Source organism: Neoarius graeffei, chromosome 16 (assembly GCF_027579695.1).
Source record: "Neoarius graeffei isolate fNeoGra1 chromosome 16, fNeoGra1.pri, whole genome shotgun sequence".
NCBI classification, from domain to species: Eukaryota; Metazoa; Chordata; class Actinopteri; order Siluriformes; family Ariidae; genus Neoarius; species Neoarius graeffei.
The window spans coordinates 60,722,057-60,742,904 of record NC_083584.1 but is presented as its reverse complement, the minus strand read 5'-3'; the positions used below and the strand labels follow the sequence as shown (position 1 = coordinate 60,742,904).

The following is a 20,848-nucleotide window of genomic DNA, read 5'->3' as shown; positions in this document are numbered from 1 at the left end:
TTAAAAAACAAAACAATTTTATTGCACATCTGTATCATAAATACAATGAGCGAATGTCATTTATAAAACGAAACTGGTAGAGCATTTCCTTTAAGAAAAAGGTTTATAAAAGACTTGAACAAGTTTTGTCCACATTTGAAAGATCATCTAAATTTAACAAAGTAAATTGTGAATAAAGAACATGTTAAAGATTCCCAAGCATTACCCACACACACACACACACACACACACACTTCTAGGATGTACTAGCATGTCTATGTAGTACTTGACATAAATTAAAAAAAAAAAAAAAACATACGCCTGAGAACTTCTCTTAAAGTGACTGAAGACATCTTTATGAAAACTAGCATTAAAATGCTAGCATTAGCCATGCCTTAAAGTAGAATGTATCAGCATTCAAAAACCCTCTTTGGTTTAGCAGGATGGAACAGCAGTTTGTTTAGCAGTCTAGATCGCTAAACTAGGATGTGTTTGAGAACACTAAAACCAAAGTGTGTTGTAACACTAAACCGAAGAGTCTTCTAGAATGCTGCCTAGTTTACCTTTCTAGAGTGTTCTAGAACACTTCTCAGTCTAGTGTTCCAGAATAACTTATCATTTGACAGTAGAGTAGGTATTGTTTAATGTTCTAGAACACAACCAGTTTGGTATTCTAGAATGCTCCCTGAGCTTCCTTTGTGGTTTGTCGAGAGGTTGGGAGTCGATCCCAAAACGAGTCTCTGATTCCAAGCATCTGGGAACTGAGAGTTGACTCTAAAGATTCAGACTTGAGTCCACAAAGTGACAATGATGTAGCTTGTATAAACTGCATCCTTCCACTACACACCAATGTAACAAATTAAAATGTATAATTTGCAACAAAAACAGGTCAACGATCGAGTGACATCGCTGAGTCGAAGAAGTCGTTAGAAGTGAATCGGGTACAGTTTAGCTTCTGTTAGCTACTCTAATTTGGCGAGCATTTGCTTTGTAAATTGCCTTGCTTGCTAACTGCTTGTTTGCATACGATGTCAAGTCATCGACCATACCGAGAAACGACGATGGTTTATGGAGTGATTTTATTTGATACCTTCCTCTTGTAATATAGTCTAAACTAGCAGAATACGGGCTTTTGTCCATCTTGTCCATTCTGCGTTTCACTTCCTGATAATTTTGCGCGTCATTGGAATCATGTGACTCGCAAACAACCTATTCAACTGTCAGTTTCATGACGGAAAAACAATAGGCAACGATATAGTCGCGTTAAACATCTAGTAGCTAGCTAGCTCATTTCAAGAGTAGATCTGCAATCACTTTTTCGCGAGTGCTGAAAGATTCCTGGTGCCAGTTATTTCGAATGATGGCCAGTTCTCTAACCAGGACAAAACTGTTCTGAGTGAAACACGTGATGGCAGTTTGAAGCTGTTATTGTGCACTTTTTAAAAAATTTGAACTGCTAATTTTTCTCTGTGTGTCAGGTTTTTGAAACCAAAACAATTCTTGTGAGAAATCGCGTCTTGGAGTCAACGGCATCGATTCCCATCACTTGGAATCGGACTCTGAGTTGACTCTGTAGTCAATCAGCCCGAGGTGTAGCTGTGTTCTCCACTTGGTGTGTCCAGTGTCCAGCGTTCCACACTTTATTCTCAGAGGTTTTCTACGGTAATAAAGAGTGCACTTCATCTCACAGAGTCCCACAGTGTAAAAAACCACACCATCAGTGTACAGACTAAATGTACATGATTTGAAACGCTTCCCAAGTAATCACAGTATAACAGGAAAGCCTAACCATCGGACTTTAAACCATCCCTTTAACGTTGTGAAAGAAATACAGCTTAATAGTTCTTTTTTGTTTTCAACTTTTTTTAAAGTAATGTTAGCCATTTTGTTCCCTGATGAAGGTCGACGGGTTACACTAATGTCAGTGCTAAAATTATTTACAGTTCCAGAAAGGTTTAATTCACTGAAGGTTAAATTATATTTATGCTGTGTTTCAGTAGTAGCTAGCTAGCAAGCTGATATGTTAACATAAATTATTATATTCCCATGTAGAAAACGGCATCTCAAATGCAAAGACAGTGAATGCTAGGCTATCTAAGATGAATGCTCTGCTAGATGAGAGTTATGCTAATTTATACAAATGTTAAATTAAGGTTAAGCTAATTTTTCTGTTGCGGCCTGAAACCTGAACGCTAATCTTGGTTTGTCAGTGTTCTGAAATGTTATCGTAGTCAATACGAAATATCACATTCCATTCAAAAAAAAAAAAAATCTCTACACTAAGAAAAACAGATGTTAAAACAATATATAAACATAAGTGTTGAGGGTTTTTTTTTTTCAAAACGCATATTAGCATGTGCTTCAGCTGTTTCTTCCGGCAGATCAGACACGTCATAGGTGCAGTTTGACTTTGAACTGCACCTGTCCGTTAGCTGGCAGTGTGTGTATACTTTCAGGCAGTCCGTCTGCTCTTTCATCTGTCCACCAGACACACACACAGACACACACAGACACACAAACACACACGGCTCTTCAGTTCAAGTTTTCAGAAAGTGTGTGTTTCTCCGTGTTCATCCAGCCTGACCTGAGCTAATTGGAGAAAAATGAAACAGCCACACATAGTACTGTTCAGCATTTTGTTCTTTGTGATATCACAGCACTGTGTGTGTGTGTTTGCGTGAACGGAACACAAACTCACTTTAAATTTGCAAGCTCGGCGTCTGTTGAGCGCTCTGCTGTGAAGCAAGCAAAGAGAGAAACAGAGAGAAGAATGACAGGTGTGTCAATGAAAGTTATGACCAAACTGTAACCATAACAACGCTCCTATCAGTCCTAGTGAGTATTTAGAAGAAGACTCAAACATGTAATTGGGATGTGCTCTTAAAGGACAATAATTGGCTCTGGAGTAGTAACAGTATGCTCATCCATAACATTAAAACCACTGACAGGTGAAGTGATTACTTCATGACAGTGGCACCTGTCGAGGGGCGGGATATATTACTCAGCAAGAGAACAGTCAGTTCTTGAAGTTGGTGTGTTGGAAGCAGGAAAAATGGGCAAGCGTAAGGATCTGAGCGACTTTTGACAAGGGCCAGATTGTGATGGCGAGATGACTGGGTCTGAGCATCTCCAAAATGGTACATCTTGTGGGGTGTTCCTGGTATGCAGTGGTTAGTCCCTAACAAAAGTGGTCGAAAGACCAAGGACCAAGGCTCATTGATGCACTTGAGGAAGGAACGAAGGCTAGCCTGTCTGGCCCGATCCCACAGAAGAGCTTCTGAAAAGCTGGCTTAATGCTGGTATGATAGAAAGGTGTCAGAACATACAGTCCATAAGAGCTTGCTGCATCTGGAGCTGTGTAGCCTCAGATCGGTCAGAGAGCCCATGCTGACACCTGTACACCAACAAAAGCGTCTACAATGGGCACATGAGCATCAGAACTGGACCATGGAGCAATGGAAGAAGGTGGCCTGGTCTGATGAATCATGTTTCCCTGGGGAAGAGATGGCACCAGGATGCACTATGGGAAGAAGGCAAGCCGGTGGAGGCAGTGTGATGCTCTGGGTAATGTTCTGCTTGGAAACCTTGGGTCCTGTGGATGTTACTTTGACACGTGCTGTTAGTAACAACGCTGGAAACCTGAGTTCAGAGCAGCCTCCAAACATGGCCGCTCCGGACTCCAACTTCCAAGCACCACAGCACCCATCATCTCCGGAATACTAACAAGTGCACCTGTCTCCTATTTGCCAGTAATCACTTTCCTATATAAGCTCAGCAGTCACAAACACCCATTTCGAAGTATCATTCTGTGTCTCTGTACCTGATCATACCAAGCCTTCTGACTTCCTGCCTGACTAGTAATGTTTTAACTCAGTTTACGTTTATTTTCCAACTCCGTTTCCTCACCTGCCCTTTGACATCCCGTTAGTTGATCGACTGACCCATGCCCATCCCTGACTACATCTTCAGCTTACTGATTTGGATTTGTTGATGGTTTGCAATGCACCCGTTCTCCCCTGCACTTGCATCCGTAAGCTCCTGCACCCTGACATGTGCCACCGACCCAAACATAGTTCCAGACCAAGTTCACGCCTTCATGGCAACAGTATTCCGTAATCGCTGTGGTTCTTTCAGCAGGATAGTGTGCCTTTACATACTACAAAAATTGCTCAGGAATGGTTTGATGAACAAGAGTTCAAGGTGTTGACTTGGCCTCCAAATTCCTCAGATCTCAATCCGATCAGCGTTTGTGAGACGTTCTGGACAAACAAGTTCGATCCATGGAGGCTCCAACTCACAACTTACAGGTCTTCAAGGATCTGCTGCTGACGTCTTGGCGCCAGATACAGTACCACAGCACAGCTTCAGAGGTCACTGTCAGTATCATCTCCACAATATTTGCAGGTGGTTTTAATGTTACGGCTGATCTGTGGAATTTGATTCCTCTTATACCAGAGCAATTTGTCAATGCAATCTTTAAACAAATTCTACTGAATCAAGAAGGACTTATCATATTTTTTATCCAGTTCTAGTTATACTTAATGCTGTGAAACATCTGAGGAAAAGGTTATTAAAAGGTTCTTGTTGGTTTTTATCTGACACAACTGCTTGTAGTCAGAAATCACAGAAATATTCAAAATAGAGTCCCGAAAAAATTTCTAATTTAAAAAACATTACAAAACAAAACGTGTGTGTGTGTGTGTGTGTGTTTACCTGAGGGTTGTGTTCTTCTGCAACGTATGACAACAATCACAATGACAGCAATGGGAACCAGCAATAATATAACACATGCAAATGGAATGGTAAAATCCTTGGGAGGAGGTGGACCTGCATGCACACACACACACACACACACACACACACACACACACACACACACACACACACACACACACGTGCACACTTATTTAGTATTCAAACAGTTCTTAGATTGACTGTGTGTGTGTGTGTGTGTGTGTGTGTGTGTGTGTGTGTGTGTGTGTGTGTGTGTACAGTACTCACACACACTGACAATAGGGGACATGACTCCCCCAACAGAGCAGGTGATGTTAAGCGGCTGACTGCAGTCAAGGGTAACATTGTGGGACACGGTCCAAAGGCGCGAGTCTGCATCCTGCTTAAACACAGGAGGGTCCCCTTTGTCCATCAGCAGGCTGCTCGTCTTGTCTCCAACCACATCCCAGGTTACATTGCTGAGAGGATATCCTCCTGACGAGGAGCATTCAATCACGCAGTTATGGGCAGATGGGACACTGTTGCAGCCCTGGACGGTGATGTTGGGAACGCTGAAATTGGCTGTGAGATAAACATAGAGGAAGGTTACAATTCACAGGTTAGGACTGCAGAAGTATCAGAGACGACATAAAAGTGACATTGTTGCTCTTGTATAACCATAGTTAAGCAGTCCTAAATGTGTTTACAGGATGCTCAGGATGACAAAATTATGAAGAGTCCTGGGCTGAGCATAAGATCATCTTTATAACTACAACAGGTACAAATCTACAGACTCCGGATGCAATAATCCACTGAAACAAGACTGAGACTTGGGCATAAAGTGTTCTCATCCTCATTCGCCACTTTATCCTGTTCTACAGGGTCGCAGGCAAGCTACGGGTGAAAGGCGGGGTACACCCTGGACAAGTCGCCAGGTCATCATAGGGCTGACACATAGACAACCATTCACACCTACGGTAAATTTAGAGCCACCAATTAACATAACCTGCATGTCTTTGGGGGAAACCGGAGCACCCGAAGGAAACCCACGCGGACACGGGGAGAACATGCAAACTCCGCACAGAAAGGCCCTCACCGGCCACGGGGCTCGAACCCGGACCTTCTTGCTCTGAGGCGATAGCGCTAACCACTACACCACCGTGCCGCCCGGCATAAAGTGTTTTTTTGGGAAATACAAATCTTTAGGGTATCTACATGGGAACATCCCCAGCAGCAGAAAGTGAGTCATGAGTGTAGAAAGCACCAAGAAGTACAACATCAGGATGAATCAGACAGATCTGGACGTCGAGGAATCACAACTACAGGAAGATGTCAAGATCAGGCACCAGAACCGCATCAGACTGCATGAGTTTTCCTCACTAAGAATGTGTACATCACGTCCGTCAGTGTTTTTCTAGCTTGCTCGCTAGTCCGTAACACATTTCATCCAGCGAGTTGTTCATTATTGAAAGTGAAACAGGATGACGCTCTCGGCTCTGACATAAATGGAGTCAGAAGGCGAAGAAATTGGACGTCGTGAGGATCTCCAATGTAGAAAGGGCAGGTGGAACAGCCCTCACAGCTGCGCTAGTTAGACTAAGCAAACTTTTCTCCACTCGAGCACAATGCAATGCAAACAAGAACAGGAATCTGAGGCTACAGTGAGCACAGGTTCACCAAAACTGGACAGTTCGTGAGCTCAGATTCCATCTTTTGGTTGGCAGGAGTGGAACCTGATGTGTTCTTCTGCAGTTGTAGCCCATCCACCTCATGGTTTGACATGTGCATTCGGAGTTGCTTTTCTGCTCACCACGTTCGTAAAGAGTGGTTACCATAGCCTTCTACAGTCTGGCTGTTATCCTCTGACCTCTCGCATCAACAAGCCATTTCCATCCACAGAACTGACGCTCACTGGATGTTTTCTGTTTTTTTATACCACTTTGCGTAAACTGCATTGCACATGAAGAGATCCTCAATGACGACCATGCTATGGTCGAAGTCACCGAGATGACATTTTTCCCCATTCTGCTGTTTATGTGGAAATTAACATTAACTCTTGACCTAAAGAATGTCTACATGATTTTATGTGTTACACTGCTGCCTGAGGAGATAAGTGTATGAATGTGTAGACATGCGTTCCTATTAAAGTGGCATTAAATACAGTGTCTTGCAAAAGTATTCACCCCTCCCCCTTGGTGTTTGTCCTGTTTTGTCGCATTACAAGCTGGAATTAAAATGGATTTTTGGAGGCTTAGCACCATTTGATTTACACAACATGCCTACAACTTGAAAGATGAAAATTGTTGTTTCATTGTGACACAAACAATAATTAAGATGAAAAAAAAACCCAGAAATCTGGAGTGTGCATAGGTATTCAGCTCCTTTCGTATGAAACCCCAAAATAAGAGCTGGTCCAACCAATTCACTTCATAAGTCAAATAATTAGTTGATTAAGATCCACCTGTGTGCAATCAAAGTGTCATATGATCTGTCACATGATGTCTGTATAAATCAACCTGTTCTGGAAGGACCCTGACTCTGCTACACTACTAAGCAAGCAACATGAAAACCAAGGAGCCTCCAAACAGGTCAGAGACAAAGTTGTGGAGAAGTATAGATCAGGGTTGGGTTATAAAAAATATCCCAAACTTTGAATATCCCACAGAGCACCATTAAATCCATTATAGCAAAATGGAAAGGATATGGCACCACTACAAACCTGACAACAGAAGGCCGCCCACCAAAACTCACAGACCAGGAAGGAGGGCATTAATCAGAGATGCAACAAAGACACCAAAGAGAACACTGAAGGAGCTGCAAAGATCCACAGCGGAGATGGGAGTATCTGTCCATAGGACCACTTTAAGCCGTACACTCCACAGAGTGGGGCTTTATGGAAGAGTGGCCAGAAAAAAGCCATTGCTGAAGAAAACACGTTTGGAGTTTGTCCAGGGCGACACGGTGGTGTAGTGGTTAGCGCTGTCGCCTCACAGCAAGAAGGTCCGGGTTCGAGCCCCGTGGCTGGCGAGGGCCTTTCTGTGCGGAGTTTGCATGTTCTCCCCGTGTCTGCGTGGGTTTCCTCCGGGTGCTCCGGTTTCCCCCACAGTCCAAAGACATGCAGGTTAGGTTAACTGGTGACTCTAAATTGAGCGTAGGTGTGAATGTGAGTGTGAATGGTTGTCTGTGTCTATGTGTCAGCCCTGTGATGACCTGGCGACTTGTCCAGGGTGTACCCCGCCTTTCGCCCATAGTCAGCTGGGATAGGCTCCAGCTTGCCTGCGACCCTGTAGAACAGGATAAAGCGGCTAGAGATAATGAGATGAGTTTGCCCAACAGCATGTGCAGACTCCCCAAACACATGGAAGAAGATTCTCTGGTCAAATGAGACTAAAACTGATCTTTTTGGCCAACATGGGAAATGCCATGTGTGGCACAAACCCAACACCCTGAGAACACCATTCCTACAGTGAAGCATGGTGGTGGCAGCATCGTGCTGTGGGGATATTTTTCATCTGCAGGGACAGGAAAGCTGGTCAGGACTGAAGGAAAGATGGATGGCACTAAATACAGGGCAATTCTGGAGGAAAACCTGTTTGAGTCAGCCAGAGGTTTGAGACTGGGACGAAGGCTCACGTTCCAGCAGGACAGTGACCCTAAGCATACTGCTAAAGCTACACTGGAGTGGTTTAAATGGAAACATTTAAATGTCTTGGAATGGCCTAATCAAAGCCCAGACCTCAATTCAATTGAGAATCTGTGGCATAACTTGAAGATTGCTGTACACCAACACAATCCACCTAACTTGAAGGAGTTGGAGCAGTTTTGCCTTGAGGACTGGGCAACAATCCCAGTGGCTAGATGTGCTAAGCTAATAGAGACATACCCCAAGTGACTTGCCGCTGTAATTGCAGCAAAAGGTGGCTCTACACAGTATTGATTTTGGGGGTGAATACCTATGCACACTCCAGATTTCTGTTTTTTCATCTTAATTATTGTTTGTGTCACAATAAAACAACAATTTGCACCTTTAAAGTGGTAGGCATGTTGTGTAAATCAAATGGTGCTTACACTCCAAAATTCCATTTTAATTCCAGCTTGTAATGCGACAAAACAGGACAAACACCAAGGGGGATGAATACTTTTGCAAGACACTGTAACTGTGTGTGTGTGTGTGTGTGGTGTGTGTACGTGTACCTGTAACTGTGAGATTAAACTTGGTGTCGATGTAATTGTCAGTATCGGACAAGACAATACAGCTGTACACTCCCTCGTCAGCAAGAGAGAGGTTGAACAGCTCCATGCTGAAATCCGTTTTGTTGACGTTGGTGCGATTTATGTACTCAGGGGGCACAATGATATTTTTGGGGTGAAACCCGTTGATGAAGATGTCGTTGTCCTCATTTCCATCAGCTGGTGTCTTCTGGAAATAAAGCCCGTAAATGTTGCGTGGGCGCTCCAGCTCACAGCGCATATTTACACCTCCACCCACAATCCCGTGAATATTACGCATGACAAAAGGTTTTCCTGTAGACACACACACACACAACACTCAGATGTAACACACGACTTCAGAACAGCCTGTTTAACTGTTTCATGTGATGATCGTTCAAAATTAGGCCCTGTCCACACAGCAACGGATTCAGGTGAATCTGATAAAACTGTTTATCGTTTCGGCCTGGCGTCCACACGGCACCGGCATTTTGGGTGCCCCAAAACGATATTTTTTGAGAACGGGTTCCAGAGTGAAAAAATCTGGCAACGACGCCGTTGCGAAGTCGTCTGGATGAGTAGAACGGATTTGTTTACGATGACGTCACAACCACATGACTAGAACAAGCAGCACTCTCGCGTGCATCATTCGTAACAACAACAGCAACAATGGCTTTTAAATAATTTTAAATAATTCTTTTAAATAAACAAGTAACTGAACCATTTCTTGAATTTCTTTTTTTTATTGGATAAGACTGCTTTTCAAAATGTTCACACACAATATAAAAAGGTTATATAAATTATATAAAAATGCTTTTCAAAATGTTCACACACAATAAGAAAATTAAGTTATATAAAACTGTCCACGGCGGCACGGTGGTGTAGTGGTTAGCGCTGTCGCCTCACAGCAAGAAGGTCCTGGGTTCGAGCCCCGGGGCCGGCGAGGGCCTTTCTGTGTGGAGTTTGCATGTTCTCCCCGTGTCCGCGTGGGTTTCCTCCGGGTGCTCCGGTTTCCCCCACAGTCCAAAGACATGCAGGTTAGGTTAACTGGTGACTCTAAATTGAGCGTAGGTGTGAATGTGAGTGTGAATGGTTGTCTGTGTCTATATGTCAGCCCTGTGATGACCTGGCGACTTGTCCAGGGTGTACCCCGCCTTTCGCCCGTAGTCAGCTGGGATAGGCTCCAGCTTGCCTGCGACCCTGTAGAAGGATAAAGCGGCTAGAGATAATGAGATGAGATGAGAAAACTGTGGACACTAATCAAACTAATTTGTACACACAGAAGGCACGATTTCCTCGCGTAGTCGCAGCCATCTTCTTCTTGTTGTTGTGTGTTTGTTCCTGTGAGTGCTTCACGCCGGGTAGAGGAAGGGGTTTATGCGCATGCGTCCTACTTCTTCTATTGTTCTGGTGTCTCCGATGGGACCGTCTTACAGCGCACGTAGAGGTGTGGCATGTGTATTGCATCATTTTCAGCAAGCGTTGCATTGCCATATGTACCTTATATTTTACTGATCCGTTGCCCATGTGGACGCGATTTTTTTTTACACGCTAAAAAAAAAAATCTCGTTGCCGTTGTCGTGTGGATGTAGCCTTAGACTGTTTACTACAATGCTAGCTCATGGAAAGGATGTTAGTCTATTTAGTATAACACTAATATATATGTGTGTGTGTGTGTGTGTGTGTGTGTGTGTGTGTGTGTGTGTGTGTTTTACCTGTGCTTACAAGCTGTAGCACTGTGATTACTACAAGCAGGAACCTGAAATATTCATAACACAACATGAGAAAATTAGCATTAAGGAAATTAACATTATCTAATTATTATGAGTATTATTATTCGTAGAATTATTAGTATTATTGCAGGTCACAAGCTAACAATTAGCTAGATTCGAGTAAACAAACTAAAACACAAACTACCACCAAAGTACTCAAGCTAACAATGATTTGTGAGCATTGTGTTAAACAGGCTAGCTACAATAACACATATAAAACAGTATTATTCCATAAGTGTGATACTGACGATTTTTAGTACGCATTTCCCCTTCCAGCTAGCCAATTAGCTAAAATGCTCTCTGCTAGTCAATGTTGCTAACCTGCTGCCATTTTTTAATGAACATGGAAATGTCGCTTTATCAAGAGATTATATAAAACATAAAAAAGTATTAGTTCCGCACAAATACGAAAATATTTGAGAACAATGGTTTTGTTTATGAAACTGGATATGAATTTTTTTTTTTCATAATTTGCTCCCAGGGGCATTTACACATGAAAAATCACATTAGTTCTGAAAGATGCCCATATTTGCATATGTATAAGAAAACTAATTAACACGAACCGCAATATAGGCTTTACACTGTCATATGACCCCAGAGCAATGGTAACTAGGGTGCCATGACAGGGGGCATGCTTAGTCCTTCATTCAGCCGAGTTAGTTGTTATTGATCGGTATGGGAAGGTTTCGCTGTATTTTTAGATGTGCAAATCATTTTGAACGAACAAAGACATCATATTTTTTTAATTTACCAAAAGTAAATCATCATCAAGGGAAAAAACCTCGAGAAATTTCTAAACATAGAAGGGAAAAATGGGGGGAAAAACATTCAGTGGGACTCGGTGTCGAAAGGAGAGGTCAAAAACCCGATGGTATGCTGCTCACTTCATTTCCACGAAGATAAGAATAAAAAAAAAATTATTTCACAACTGTAGTGCAGTGCTCATTCTTATCCAGTGAAGCGAACATGAGCCTCAACACAGTGGCTCTGTAGAGCTTCACCTTCACTTAGACTTAAAAAGTACATTTGCATTCGGGGATCCTTCGGAGCACGTTGTGTGCGTGCTTGGGACCCAGTCATTATGGGAAACACCTGATGCTGATTTGAGTGCAGATAAGGACACTGTTTTCACAGAGACTTTGTGAAGTACTGTGTCATGCAAAAGTTTGGGCACCTTTACTTAAAATGTCTGTTACTGTGAATAGTTAAGTAAGCAGAAGATGAACTGATCACCAAAAGGCATAAAGGTAAAGACGACACATTTCTTTTCAGCATTTTCTGCAAAATTTGTGTATTATTTTTGTTTTGTACAACTGGAGAGTGAAAAAAAAGAAAAGGAACACCATGCAAAAGTTTGGGCACCCCAATACATTTGAGTTCTCAGGTAACTTTTACCAAGGTTCCAGACCTTAATTAGCTTATTGAGCTGTGGCTTGTTCAAATTCTTCATTAGGAAAAGTCAGATGATGCCAATTTCAAAGTTGTAGAAATTATCTGACTCCTCAAACTTGTCCCTGAAATCAACAGCCATGGGCTCCTCTAAGCAACTCCCTCGCATTCTGAATAATAAAATAATTGATGCTCACAAAGCAGGAGAAGGCTACAAGAACATAGCAAAGTGTTTTCAGGTAGCTGTTTCCTCAGATTGTAATGTTCTTAAGAAATGGCAGTTAACAGAAACAGTGGAGATCAAGGTGAGGTCTGGAAGATGAAGAAAACTTTCTGAAAGAACTGCTCGTTGGATTGCTAGAAAGGCAAATAAAAACCCCTGTTTGACTGCAAAAGACCTTCAGAAAGATTTAGCAGACCCTGGAGTGGTGGTGCACTGTTCTACTATGCAGCGACACCTGAACAAATAGGACCTTCATGGGAGAGTCATCAGAAGAAAACCTTTCCTGCATCCTAGCCACAAAATTCAGTGTCTGAAGTTTGCAAATGAGCATCTAAATATGCCTGATGCATTTTGGAAACAAGTCCTGTGGACTGATGAAATCAAAATCGAACTTTTTGGCCACAATGTGCAAAGGTATGCTTGGAGAAAAAAGGGTGCCAAATTCCAGGAAAAGAACACCTCTCCAACTCTGAAGCATGGGTGTGGATCGATCATGCTTTGGGGTTGTGTTGCAGCCAGTGGCACAGGGCACATTTTCACTGGTCGAGGGAAGCATGGATTCGAATAAATACCAGCAAATTCTGGAAGCAAACATCACACCATCTGTAAAAAGTTGAAGTTAAAAAGAGGATGGGTCCTACAATAAGATGATGATCCAAAATACACCTCAAAATCTACAATGGAATACCTCAAGAGGCCCAAGCTGAAGGTTTTGCCCTGGCCCTCACAGTCCCCTGACCTAAACATCATTGAAAATCTGTGGATAGATCTCAGAAGAGCAGTGCATGCAAGACAGCCCAAGAAACTTGTAGAACCGGAAGCCTTTTGCAAGGACGAATGTGTGAAAATCCCCCAGGTAAGAACTGAAAGATTATTAGCTGGCTACAAAAAGTGTTTACAAGCTGTGATACTTGCCAAAGGGCGTGTTACTAGGTACTAACCATGCAGGGTGCCCAAACTTTTGCTTCGGGCCCTTTTCCTTTTTTGTCATTTTGAAAATGTAAAAGATGAAAATTAAAAAAAAAAATGTTTTTGCTTAAAATATAAAGGGAATGAGTCAACTTTATTTTATGCCTTTTGGAGATCATTTCATCTTCAACTTGCTTAACTGTTCACAGTAACAGCAATTTTGACCAAGTGTGCCCAAACTTTTGCATACCACTGTATGCGGTGGTAGACGGATCTAAGTGTAGGAAGAGTGTTTATTAGCAGGCGTGATCTTTACAAAAACAAAACACAAGTGGAACCGAAAGCAGAGTCATAAACATGGATAGAAACAAACGTGACAGTGATAATGATAATACTTCACAAAGCCTCTGTGTCCTTATATGCGTGTGCTGATTGCACTCAAACCCAGAGGCGATTCTAGAGTCTGTTGTGGCCCCAAGCAAAAATTTCCAGGGGGCCCTTCTGACCAGTGTTCATCACTAATATGTTATAAATAATCTGACACCAATGAAAAATGTATGAAACCAAAGTTTTTTTAAATTCCAAATGTGAAAATACAATGGTAAAGAACAATAAAAACAATAAAAAACAAAATAAATAAGCCCTTGGGCCCCGACTCTCGGGGGGGCCCCTGGGCCAGGGGGCCCCAAGCAGTTGCCTGCCTTGCCTGTTCACAAGCTGCATGTCTGCTCAAACCAGCATCAGGTGTTTCCCATAATGACTCAGTTCCAAGCGTACGCACAACACGCTCCGAAAGATCCCCGAATGTAAATGCACTTTTTAAGTCTCGGTGAAGGTTAGGGTCTGCAGAGCTGCTGTGTTGAGGCTCATGTTCACTTCACTGTATAAGAATGAGCACCATGCTGCAGTTGTGAAATAATTTTTTAAAATTCTTACCTTAGTGGAAATGAAGTGAGCATTCCATAGGGTTTTTTACCTCTCCGTTCAACACTGAGTCCCGCTGAACGTTTTTCCCCCATTTTCCCCTTCTACATTTAGAAATTTCTCTATTTTTCCCCTGATGATGAATTACTTTTGGTAAATTAAAAAAATCTGATGTCTTTGTTTTGTTCAAAATCATTTGTACATCCAAAATCGCAGCAAAACCTTCCCGTACCTTCCAAAACTCGGCTGAATGAAGCACTACAAGTGTGCCCCCAGTCAGGTTGGCGTAGTTACTATTGCTATGGGGTCAGGTAATGGTACAAAGCCTCTACTGATCGGCTTCCAAGCGTATAACTCGAAGGTCACTCAGAGAGCGCAGACCTCCACCAAAGACAATAGTCGACTCTTCTATGACACGCAAACTGCAATCGCAGCCACTGTGGATATATTTCCAAAACTATTCGAATGATGTGCCTACATGTATATCTCAGAGGTTCCCATGAATGCGGATTGTGAAATTGAGTCATTGTATTTCTACACTGGCTATGTTTTGTCACTATTGAACTTTACTGGGGGCGGCACGGTGGTGTAGTGGTTAGCGCTGTTGCCTCACAGCAAGAAGGTCCGGGTTCGAGCCCCGTGGCCGGCGAGGGCCTTTCTGTGCGGAGTTTGCATGTTCTCCCCGTGTCCGCGTGGGTTTCCTCCGGGTGCTCCGGTTTCCCCCACAGTCCAAAGACATGCAGGTTAGGTTAACTGGTGACTCTAAATTGACCGTAGGTGTGAATGTGAGTGTGAATGGTTGTCTGTGTCTATGTGTCAGCCCTGTGATGACCTGGCGACTTGTCCAGGGTGTACCCCGCCTTTCACCCGTAGTCAGCTGGGATAGGCTCCAGCTTGCCTGCGACTCTGTACAGGATAAGCGGCTACAGATAATGGATGGATGTGACTTTACTGCCCTCTAGTGGATTTTAAGATGTATGGTATTTTTGAGCACAGATTTCCACCAAAGCCAAATCTCTTATCTTGTCATATTAGCAAAAGAGAAACTAAATTTGTGGATCTGCTCCATGACTTCTTTCTGGTCCAAAATGTAATGGTTGCTTCCTTGGCCAATGCCACACCCTTCCACCAAGTTTCATGGAAAACAGGTTGATGGGTTTTGCACAACCCTGCTCACAATCAGACAAACAAACAAGCCACACTGAACATAAGGTCCTTGGTGGAGGTAACTAGTAATGGGTGACTGTGATTTCATATGCAGATTAAGGACTCGTTTGTTTAATCTACACATTCAAATTCAGCCAACATTTTGTGAAAATGTTTCATATTAACGACTTGAAAGAAATCAATCCAAAACAAAGCAAAGAATAAGACTAGATGTTCAAGCAGGACGTAAGTAATGGCACCCTATAAAACAGAAGAGTGAGTGTGCGCCTCTGACATTACTGGAAGCTTTTGTGCATGCTGCCATGAGGGGGCGCGCTTTCACTGCTCGGACCTACCGTATGGAGCTCTCTGTGAGCTTTGGCTTTTTATGGGATTTTGATTTGTGGGACTCGCTAAATGGAAATCAGCCTCATTGTGAACACACTTGGTAAATGATGGCTGATTAGCAAGTGTCAGCAAAAAAAATGCTCAGAAATTTGCTCAGGATTTTTGGTTGAGGTGGGAATTGTTCAAGAGTAAACAGATAAAAGAGCGGAAGCATTTTCTTTTAAAAAGTATATGAAACTGCTGGGGGAGTTGTGTCCTATGCTGTCACACACACACACCTTGTCTCATTGTGAGTACCTTCCATTGACATATTTATTAAAGCAGTTAATGAACGCAGTGCTGCCCCTAAACCTAAGCTTAAAATTAAACTCAGGGTTGAAAGGGAAGCTTTTTGGCTATTTTTTTTTTAAATTTTTGTTTAAAACAACAACAACAACAGCAATAACAACAACAATTTCCTTGTGGGGACCATCCAAATGTCCCCACAAGGTCGAGATAATCAGATTTGACTGTCCCTGTAGGGACATTTGGTCCTCAATCGGATATAAACACAAACACACACACACCGCAAATCCACTCAGACTGCTTCCTTTCTCCTCCGTGACCATTCAAACATAAACGCTTGTGTGTATAAAGGTGTGTATAAAGGTGTTACTCACAGACAGCCACGCCGCATTTCCACGGAGCAGGAGAGAGAGAGAAGGGCGAGAAAGACAGACGCTCGGTCGCGCGCACTCATGAAAGAAAAGGGGAACCACCAGTTTCGGTCTCTATTCGTAAAGGGGCGGAGCGAATTACGTCACAGGGAAACCCCGATATGCCGCGCCTTTTAGTTGATCCATTGGCCTACAGACTAACACACAGACACACACAAATATAAGTCATATAAAACACGAGGAATTTCTTTTAAACACACTCTAATTCCTAATCCTCCAACCAAAAAACTCAAACCATAACCCTTCCACCCTAATCCCTAACCCCTGACAGAATAGAACAGAATACCTCTAATCCCTAACCCCTTATCCTTCCACCCTAATCCTTAACCCTTTATCATTCCACCCTAATCCCTAACCCCTGACAGAATAGAACAGAATACCTCTAATCCCTAACCCCTTATCCTTCCACCCTAATCCCTAACCCCTTATCATTCCACCCTAATCCCTAACCCCTGACAGAATAGAACAGAATACCTCTAATCCCTAACCCCTTATCCTTCCACCCTAATCCTTAACCCCTTATCATTCCACCCTAATCCCTAACCCCTGACAGAATAGAACAGAATACCTCTAATCCCTAACCCCTTATCCTTCCACCCTAATCCTTAACCCTTTATCATTCCACCCTAATCCCTAACCCCTGACAGAATAGAATACCTCTAATCCCTAACCCCTTATCCTTCCACCCTAATCCTTAACCCCTTATCATTCCACCCTAATCCCTAACCCCTGACAGAATAGAACAGAATACCTCTAATCCCTAACCCCTTATCCTTCCACCCTAATCCTTAACCCCTTATCATTCCACCCTAATCCCTAACCCCTGACAGAATAGAATAGAATACCTCTAATCCCTAACCCCTTATCCTTCCACCCTAATCCTTAACCCCTTATCATTCCACCCTAATCCCTAACCCCTGATAGAATAGAATAGAATACTTCTAATCCCTAAACCCTTATCCTTCCACCCTAATCCTTAACCTCTTATCCTTCCACCCTAATCCTTAACCCCTTATCCTTCCACCCTAATCCCTAACCCCTGATAGAATAGAATAGAATAGAATAGAATAGAATAGAATAGAATACCTCTAATTCCTAACCCCTTATCCTTCCACCCTAATCCTTAACCCCTTATCATTCCACCCTAATCCCTAACCCCTGATAGAATAGAATACCTCTAATCCCTAACCTCTTATCATTCCACCCTAATCCCTAACCCCTGATAGAATAGAATAGAATACCTCTAATCCCTAACCCCTTATCCTTCCACCCTAATCCTTAACCCCTTATCATTCCACCCTAATCCCTAACCCCTTATCATTCCACCCTAATCCCTAACCCCTTATCATTCCACCCTAATCCCTAACCCCTGATAGAATAGAATAGAATACCTCTAATCCCTAACCCCTAATCATTCCACCCTAATCCTTAACCCCTTATCCTTCCACCCTAATCCCTAACCCCTTATCATTCCACCCTAATCCCTAACCCCTTATCATTCCACCCTAATCCCTAACCCCTGATAGAATAGAATAGAATAGAATAGAATAGAATAGAATACCTCTAATCCCTAACCCCTTATCCTTCCACCCTAATCCTTAACCCCTTATCCTTCCACCCTAATCCCTAACCCCTTATCATTCCACCCTAATCCCTAACCCCTTATCATTCCACCCTAATCCCTAACCCCTGATAGAATAGAATAGAATAGAATACCTCTAATCCCTAACCCCTAATCATTCCACCCTAATCCCTAACCCCTAATCATTCCACCCTAATCCCTAACCCCTTATCATTCCACCCTAATCCCTAACCCCTTATCCTTCCACCCTAATCCCTAACCCCTTATCCTTCCACCCTAATCCCTAACCCCTTATCATTCCACCCTAATCCTTAACCCCTTATCATTCCATCCTAATCCTTAACCCCTTATCATTCCACCCTAATCCCTAACCTCTTATCCTTCCACCCTAATCCCTAACCCCTTATCCTTCCACCTTAATCCCTAACCCCTTATCCTTCCACCCTAATCCCTAACCCCTTATCCTTCCACCCTAATCCCTAACCCCTTATCATTCCACCCTAATCCCTAACCCCTTATCCTTCCACCCTAATCCCTAACCCCTTATCATTCCACCCTAATCCTTAACCCCTTATCATTCCACCCTAATCCCTAACCCCTTATCATTCCACCCTAATCCCTAACCCCTTATCATTCCACCCTAATTCCTAACCCCTTATCATTCCACCCTAATCCCTAACCCCTTATCATTCTACCCTAATCCCTAACCCCTTATCATTCCACCCTAATCCCTAACCCCTTATCCTTCCACCCTAATCCCTAACCCCTTATCATTCCATCCTAATCTCTAACCCCTTATCCTTCCACGCTAATCCCTAACCCCTTATCCTTCCACCCTAATCCCTAGCCCTTTATCATTCCACCCTAATCCCTAGCCTTTTATCCTTCCACCCTAATCCCTAACCCCTTATCCTCACATACTAATCCCTAACCCCTAATAATGTTAGTCTTATAATGTTAGATGCTTACATGTGTTTTCTGTGTGTGTGTGTGTGTGTGTGTGTGTGTGTGTGTGTGTGTGTGCGTGTGTGTGTGTGTGTGAAAGAAATCAGTCCTACCTCTGAGTGTGATGTTTCCTCAATCGTGTGTCAGGATGAAATGGCAAAAACAATCCGAGAAGCTCTAATACACAAAGTGTGTGATTGTGTTGTGAGTAGTGGTGTGTGTGTGTGTGTGTGTGTGTGTGTGTGTGTGTGGGAGGTGGGGAGGAGCCATGAGTTTACTGTAATTTTGTGTCACTTCTGATGAAACATGGTTCCTCTCCATGGGAATGTAGTGATACAGAGAGAGAGAGGGAGAGAGAGAGAGAAGAATGAAAGTTACAAGAAGATATACAGTAGATAGAAAATAGAAAGGGGGTAGAAGGAGCTATAGAAAGAGAAAATTGAAGTGAGAAAGATGGAGAAAGAGTGAGAGTGAGAGTTATAAATAAATAAAGAAATATTGAGTGAGTCAGAGAGAGATGTAAGGAGACACATCAAGGAAATGGGAAAGACAAAGATAGAAAGAGCTATACAGAGAAAATGGAGAGAGGTGGGAGAGAGAGAAGATGGAACGAGAGAGAGAAACAGATTGAGAGAAAGAAGATTGAGAGAGAGAAAAAACAGAGAGAGAAACAGACTGAGAGACGATTGAATGAGAGAGAAAAACAGATTGAGAGAGAGACAGAGACTGAATAAGATAGTGAGAGAGAAAGAGAGAGAGAACAGATTGAGAGAGAGAAACAGACAGAGAGAGAGAAGACTGAACGAGAGAGAGAAACAGATTGTGAGAAGACTGAGAGACAGAGAGAAAGAAGATTGAGAGCGAGAGAGAGACAGAGACAGAAGACTGAGACAGTGAGAGAGAAAGAGAGAGAGAACAGATTGAGAGAGAGAAACAGAGAGAGAAAGAGAAAAGATTGAGAGAGCGAGAGAGAGACAGAAAGAGAGAGAAGATTGAATGAGAGAGAAAAACAGATTGAGAGAGAGAGAAGATTGAAAGAAATAGTGAGAGAGAAAGAGAGAGAAGATTGAATGAAAACAAAAAACAGATTGAGAGAGAGAGAAACAGACAGAGAGAAGATTGAATGAGAGAGAAAAACAGATTGAGAGAGAGAAGATTGTGAGAGAGAGAAGATTGAAAGAGAGTAAGAGAGAAAGAAAGAGAAGATTGAATGAAAGTGAAAAACAGATTGAGAGAGAAACAGACAGAGAGAAGACTGAACGAGAGAGAAAAACAGATTGAGACAGAGAAGACTGAGAGAGAGAGACAGAGAGAAGATTGAGAGAGCGAGAGAGACAGAGAGAGAGAGACAGAAGACTGAAAGAGACAGTGAGAGAGAAAGAGAAAACAGATAGAGAGAGAGAAACAGAGAGAGAAAGAGAAGATTGAGAGAGCAAGAGAGAGACAGAAAGAGAGAGAAGATTGAATGAGAGAGAAAAACAGATTGAGAGAGAAGATTGTGAGAGAGAGACAAAGAGAGAGAGAAGATTGAAAGAGAGTAAGAGAGAAAGAGAAGATTGAAAGTGAAAAACAGATTGAGAGAGAGAAAACAGATTGAGAGAGAAACAGACAGAGAGAGAGAAGACTGAACGAGAGAGAAAAACAGATTGAGAGCGAGAAGACTGAGAGAGAGAGACAGAGAGAGAAGATTGAGAGAGCGAGAGAGACAGAGAGAGAGACAGAAGACTGAAAGAGACAGTGAGAGAAAGAGAGAGAAAACAGATTGAGAGAGAGAGAAACAGAGAGAGAAAGAGAAGATTGAGAGAGCGAGAGAGAGACAGAAAGAGAGAGAAGATTGAGTGAGAGAGAAAAACAGATTGAGAACGAGAGAAGACTGAGAGAGAGACAGAGAGAGAGAAGATTGAGAGAGCGAGAGAGAGACAGAGAGAGAGACTGAAGACTGAAAGAGACAGTGAGAGAGAGAACAGATTGAAAGAGAGAAACAGAGAGAGAA

At 42.7% G+C, this 20,848-nt stretch overlaps 1 protein-coding gene across 6 annotated transcripts; it reads right to left on the bottom strand.

The window, feature by feature from the left end:
• LOC132900155 (T-lymphocyte activation antigen CD80-like) lies at positions 1–18,997 on the bottom strand. Of its 6 annotated transcripts, none has more exons than XM_060942193.1 (8): positions 18,969–18,997; positions 16,272–16,465; positions 10,617–10,660; positions 8,887–9,216; positions 4,981–5,274; positions 4,693–4,806; positions 2,678–2,714; positions 1–2,568 (listed from the first exon to the last, which is right to left on the bottom strand). In XM_060942193.1, exons 2-8 carry the CDS (start codon positions 16,349–16,351, stop codon positions 2,550–2,552), a joined length of 918 nt encoding a protein of 305 aa, XP_060798176.1. In that variant the 5' UTR covers positions 16,352–16,465; positions 18,969–18,997; the 3' UTR covers positions 1–2,549. The 6 variants fall into 6 exon arrangements, with proteins under 6 accessions (XP_060798176.1, XP_060798173.1, XP_060798178.1 ...); XM_060942190.1 differs by having other exon boundaries at positions 1–2,563; XM_060942195.1 differs by having other exon boundaries at positions 1–2,456.
• Positions 18,998–20,848: the final 1,851 nt, after the last annotated feature.

Excerpts from the sequence above, each read along its gene's own strand:
- LOC132900155 (XM_060942190.1), bottom strand. The coding sequence starts at position 16,351 with ATGAGTGCGCGCGACCGAGCGTCTGTCTTTCTCGCCCTTCTCTCTCTC. Across the intron at positions 10,661-16,271 it reads GAAATGCGGCGTGGCTGTCT|GTTCCTGCTTGTAGTAATCA; the intron begins GTGAGTAACACC and ends TGAATATTTCAG. Across the intron at positions 2,715-4,692 it reads CAGAAGAACACAACCCTCAG|CAGAGCGCTCAACAGACGCC; the intron begins GTAAACACACAC and ends CTTGCTTCACAG.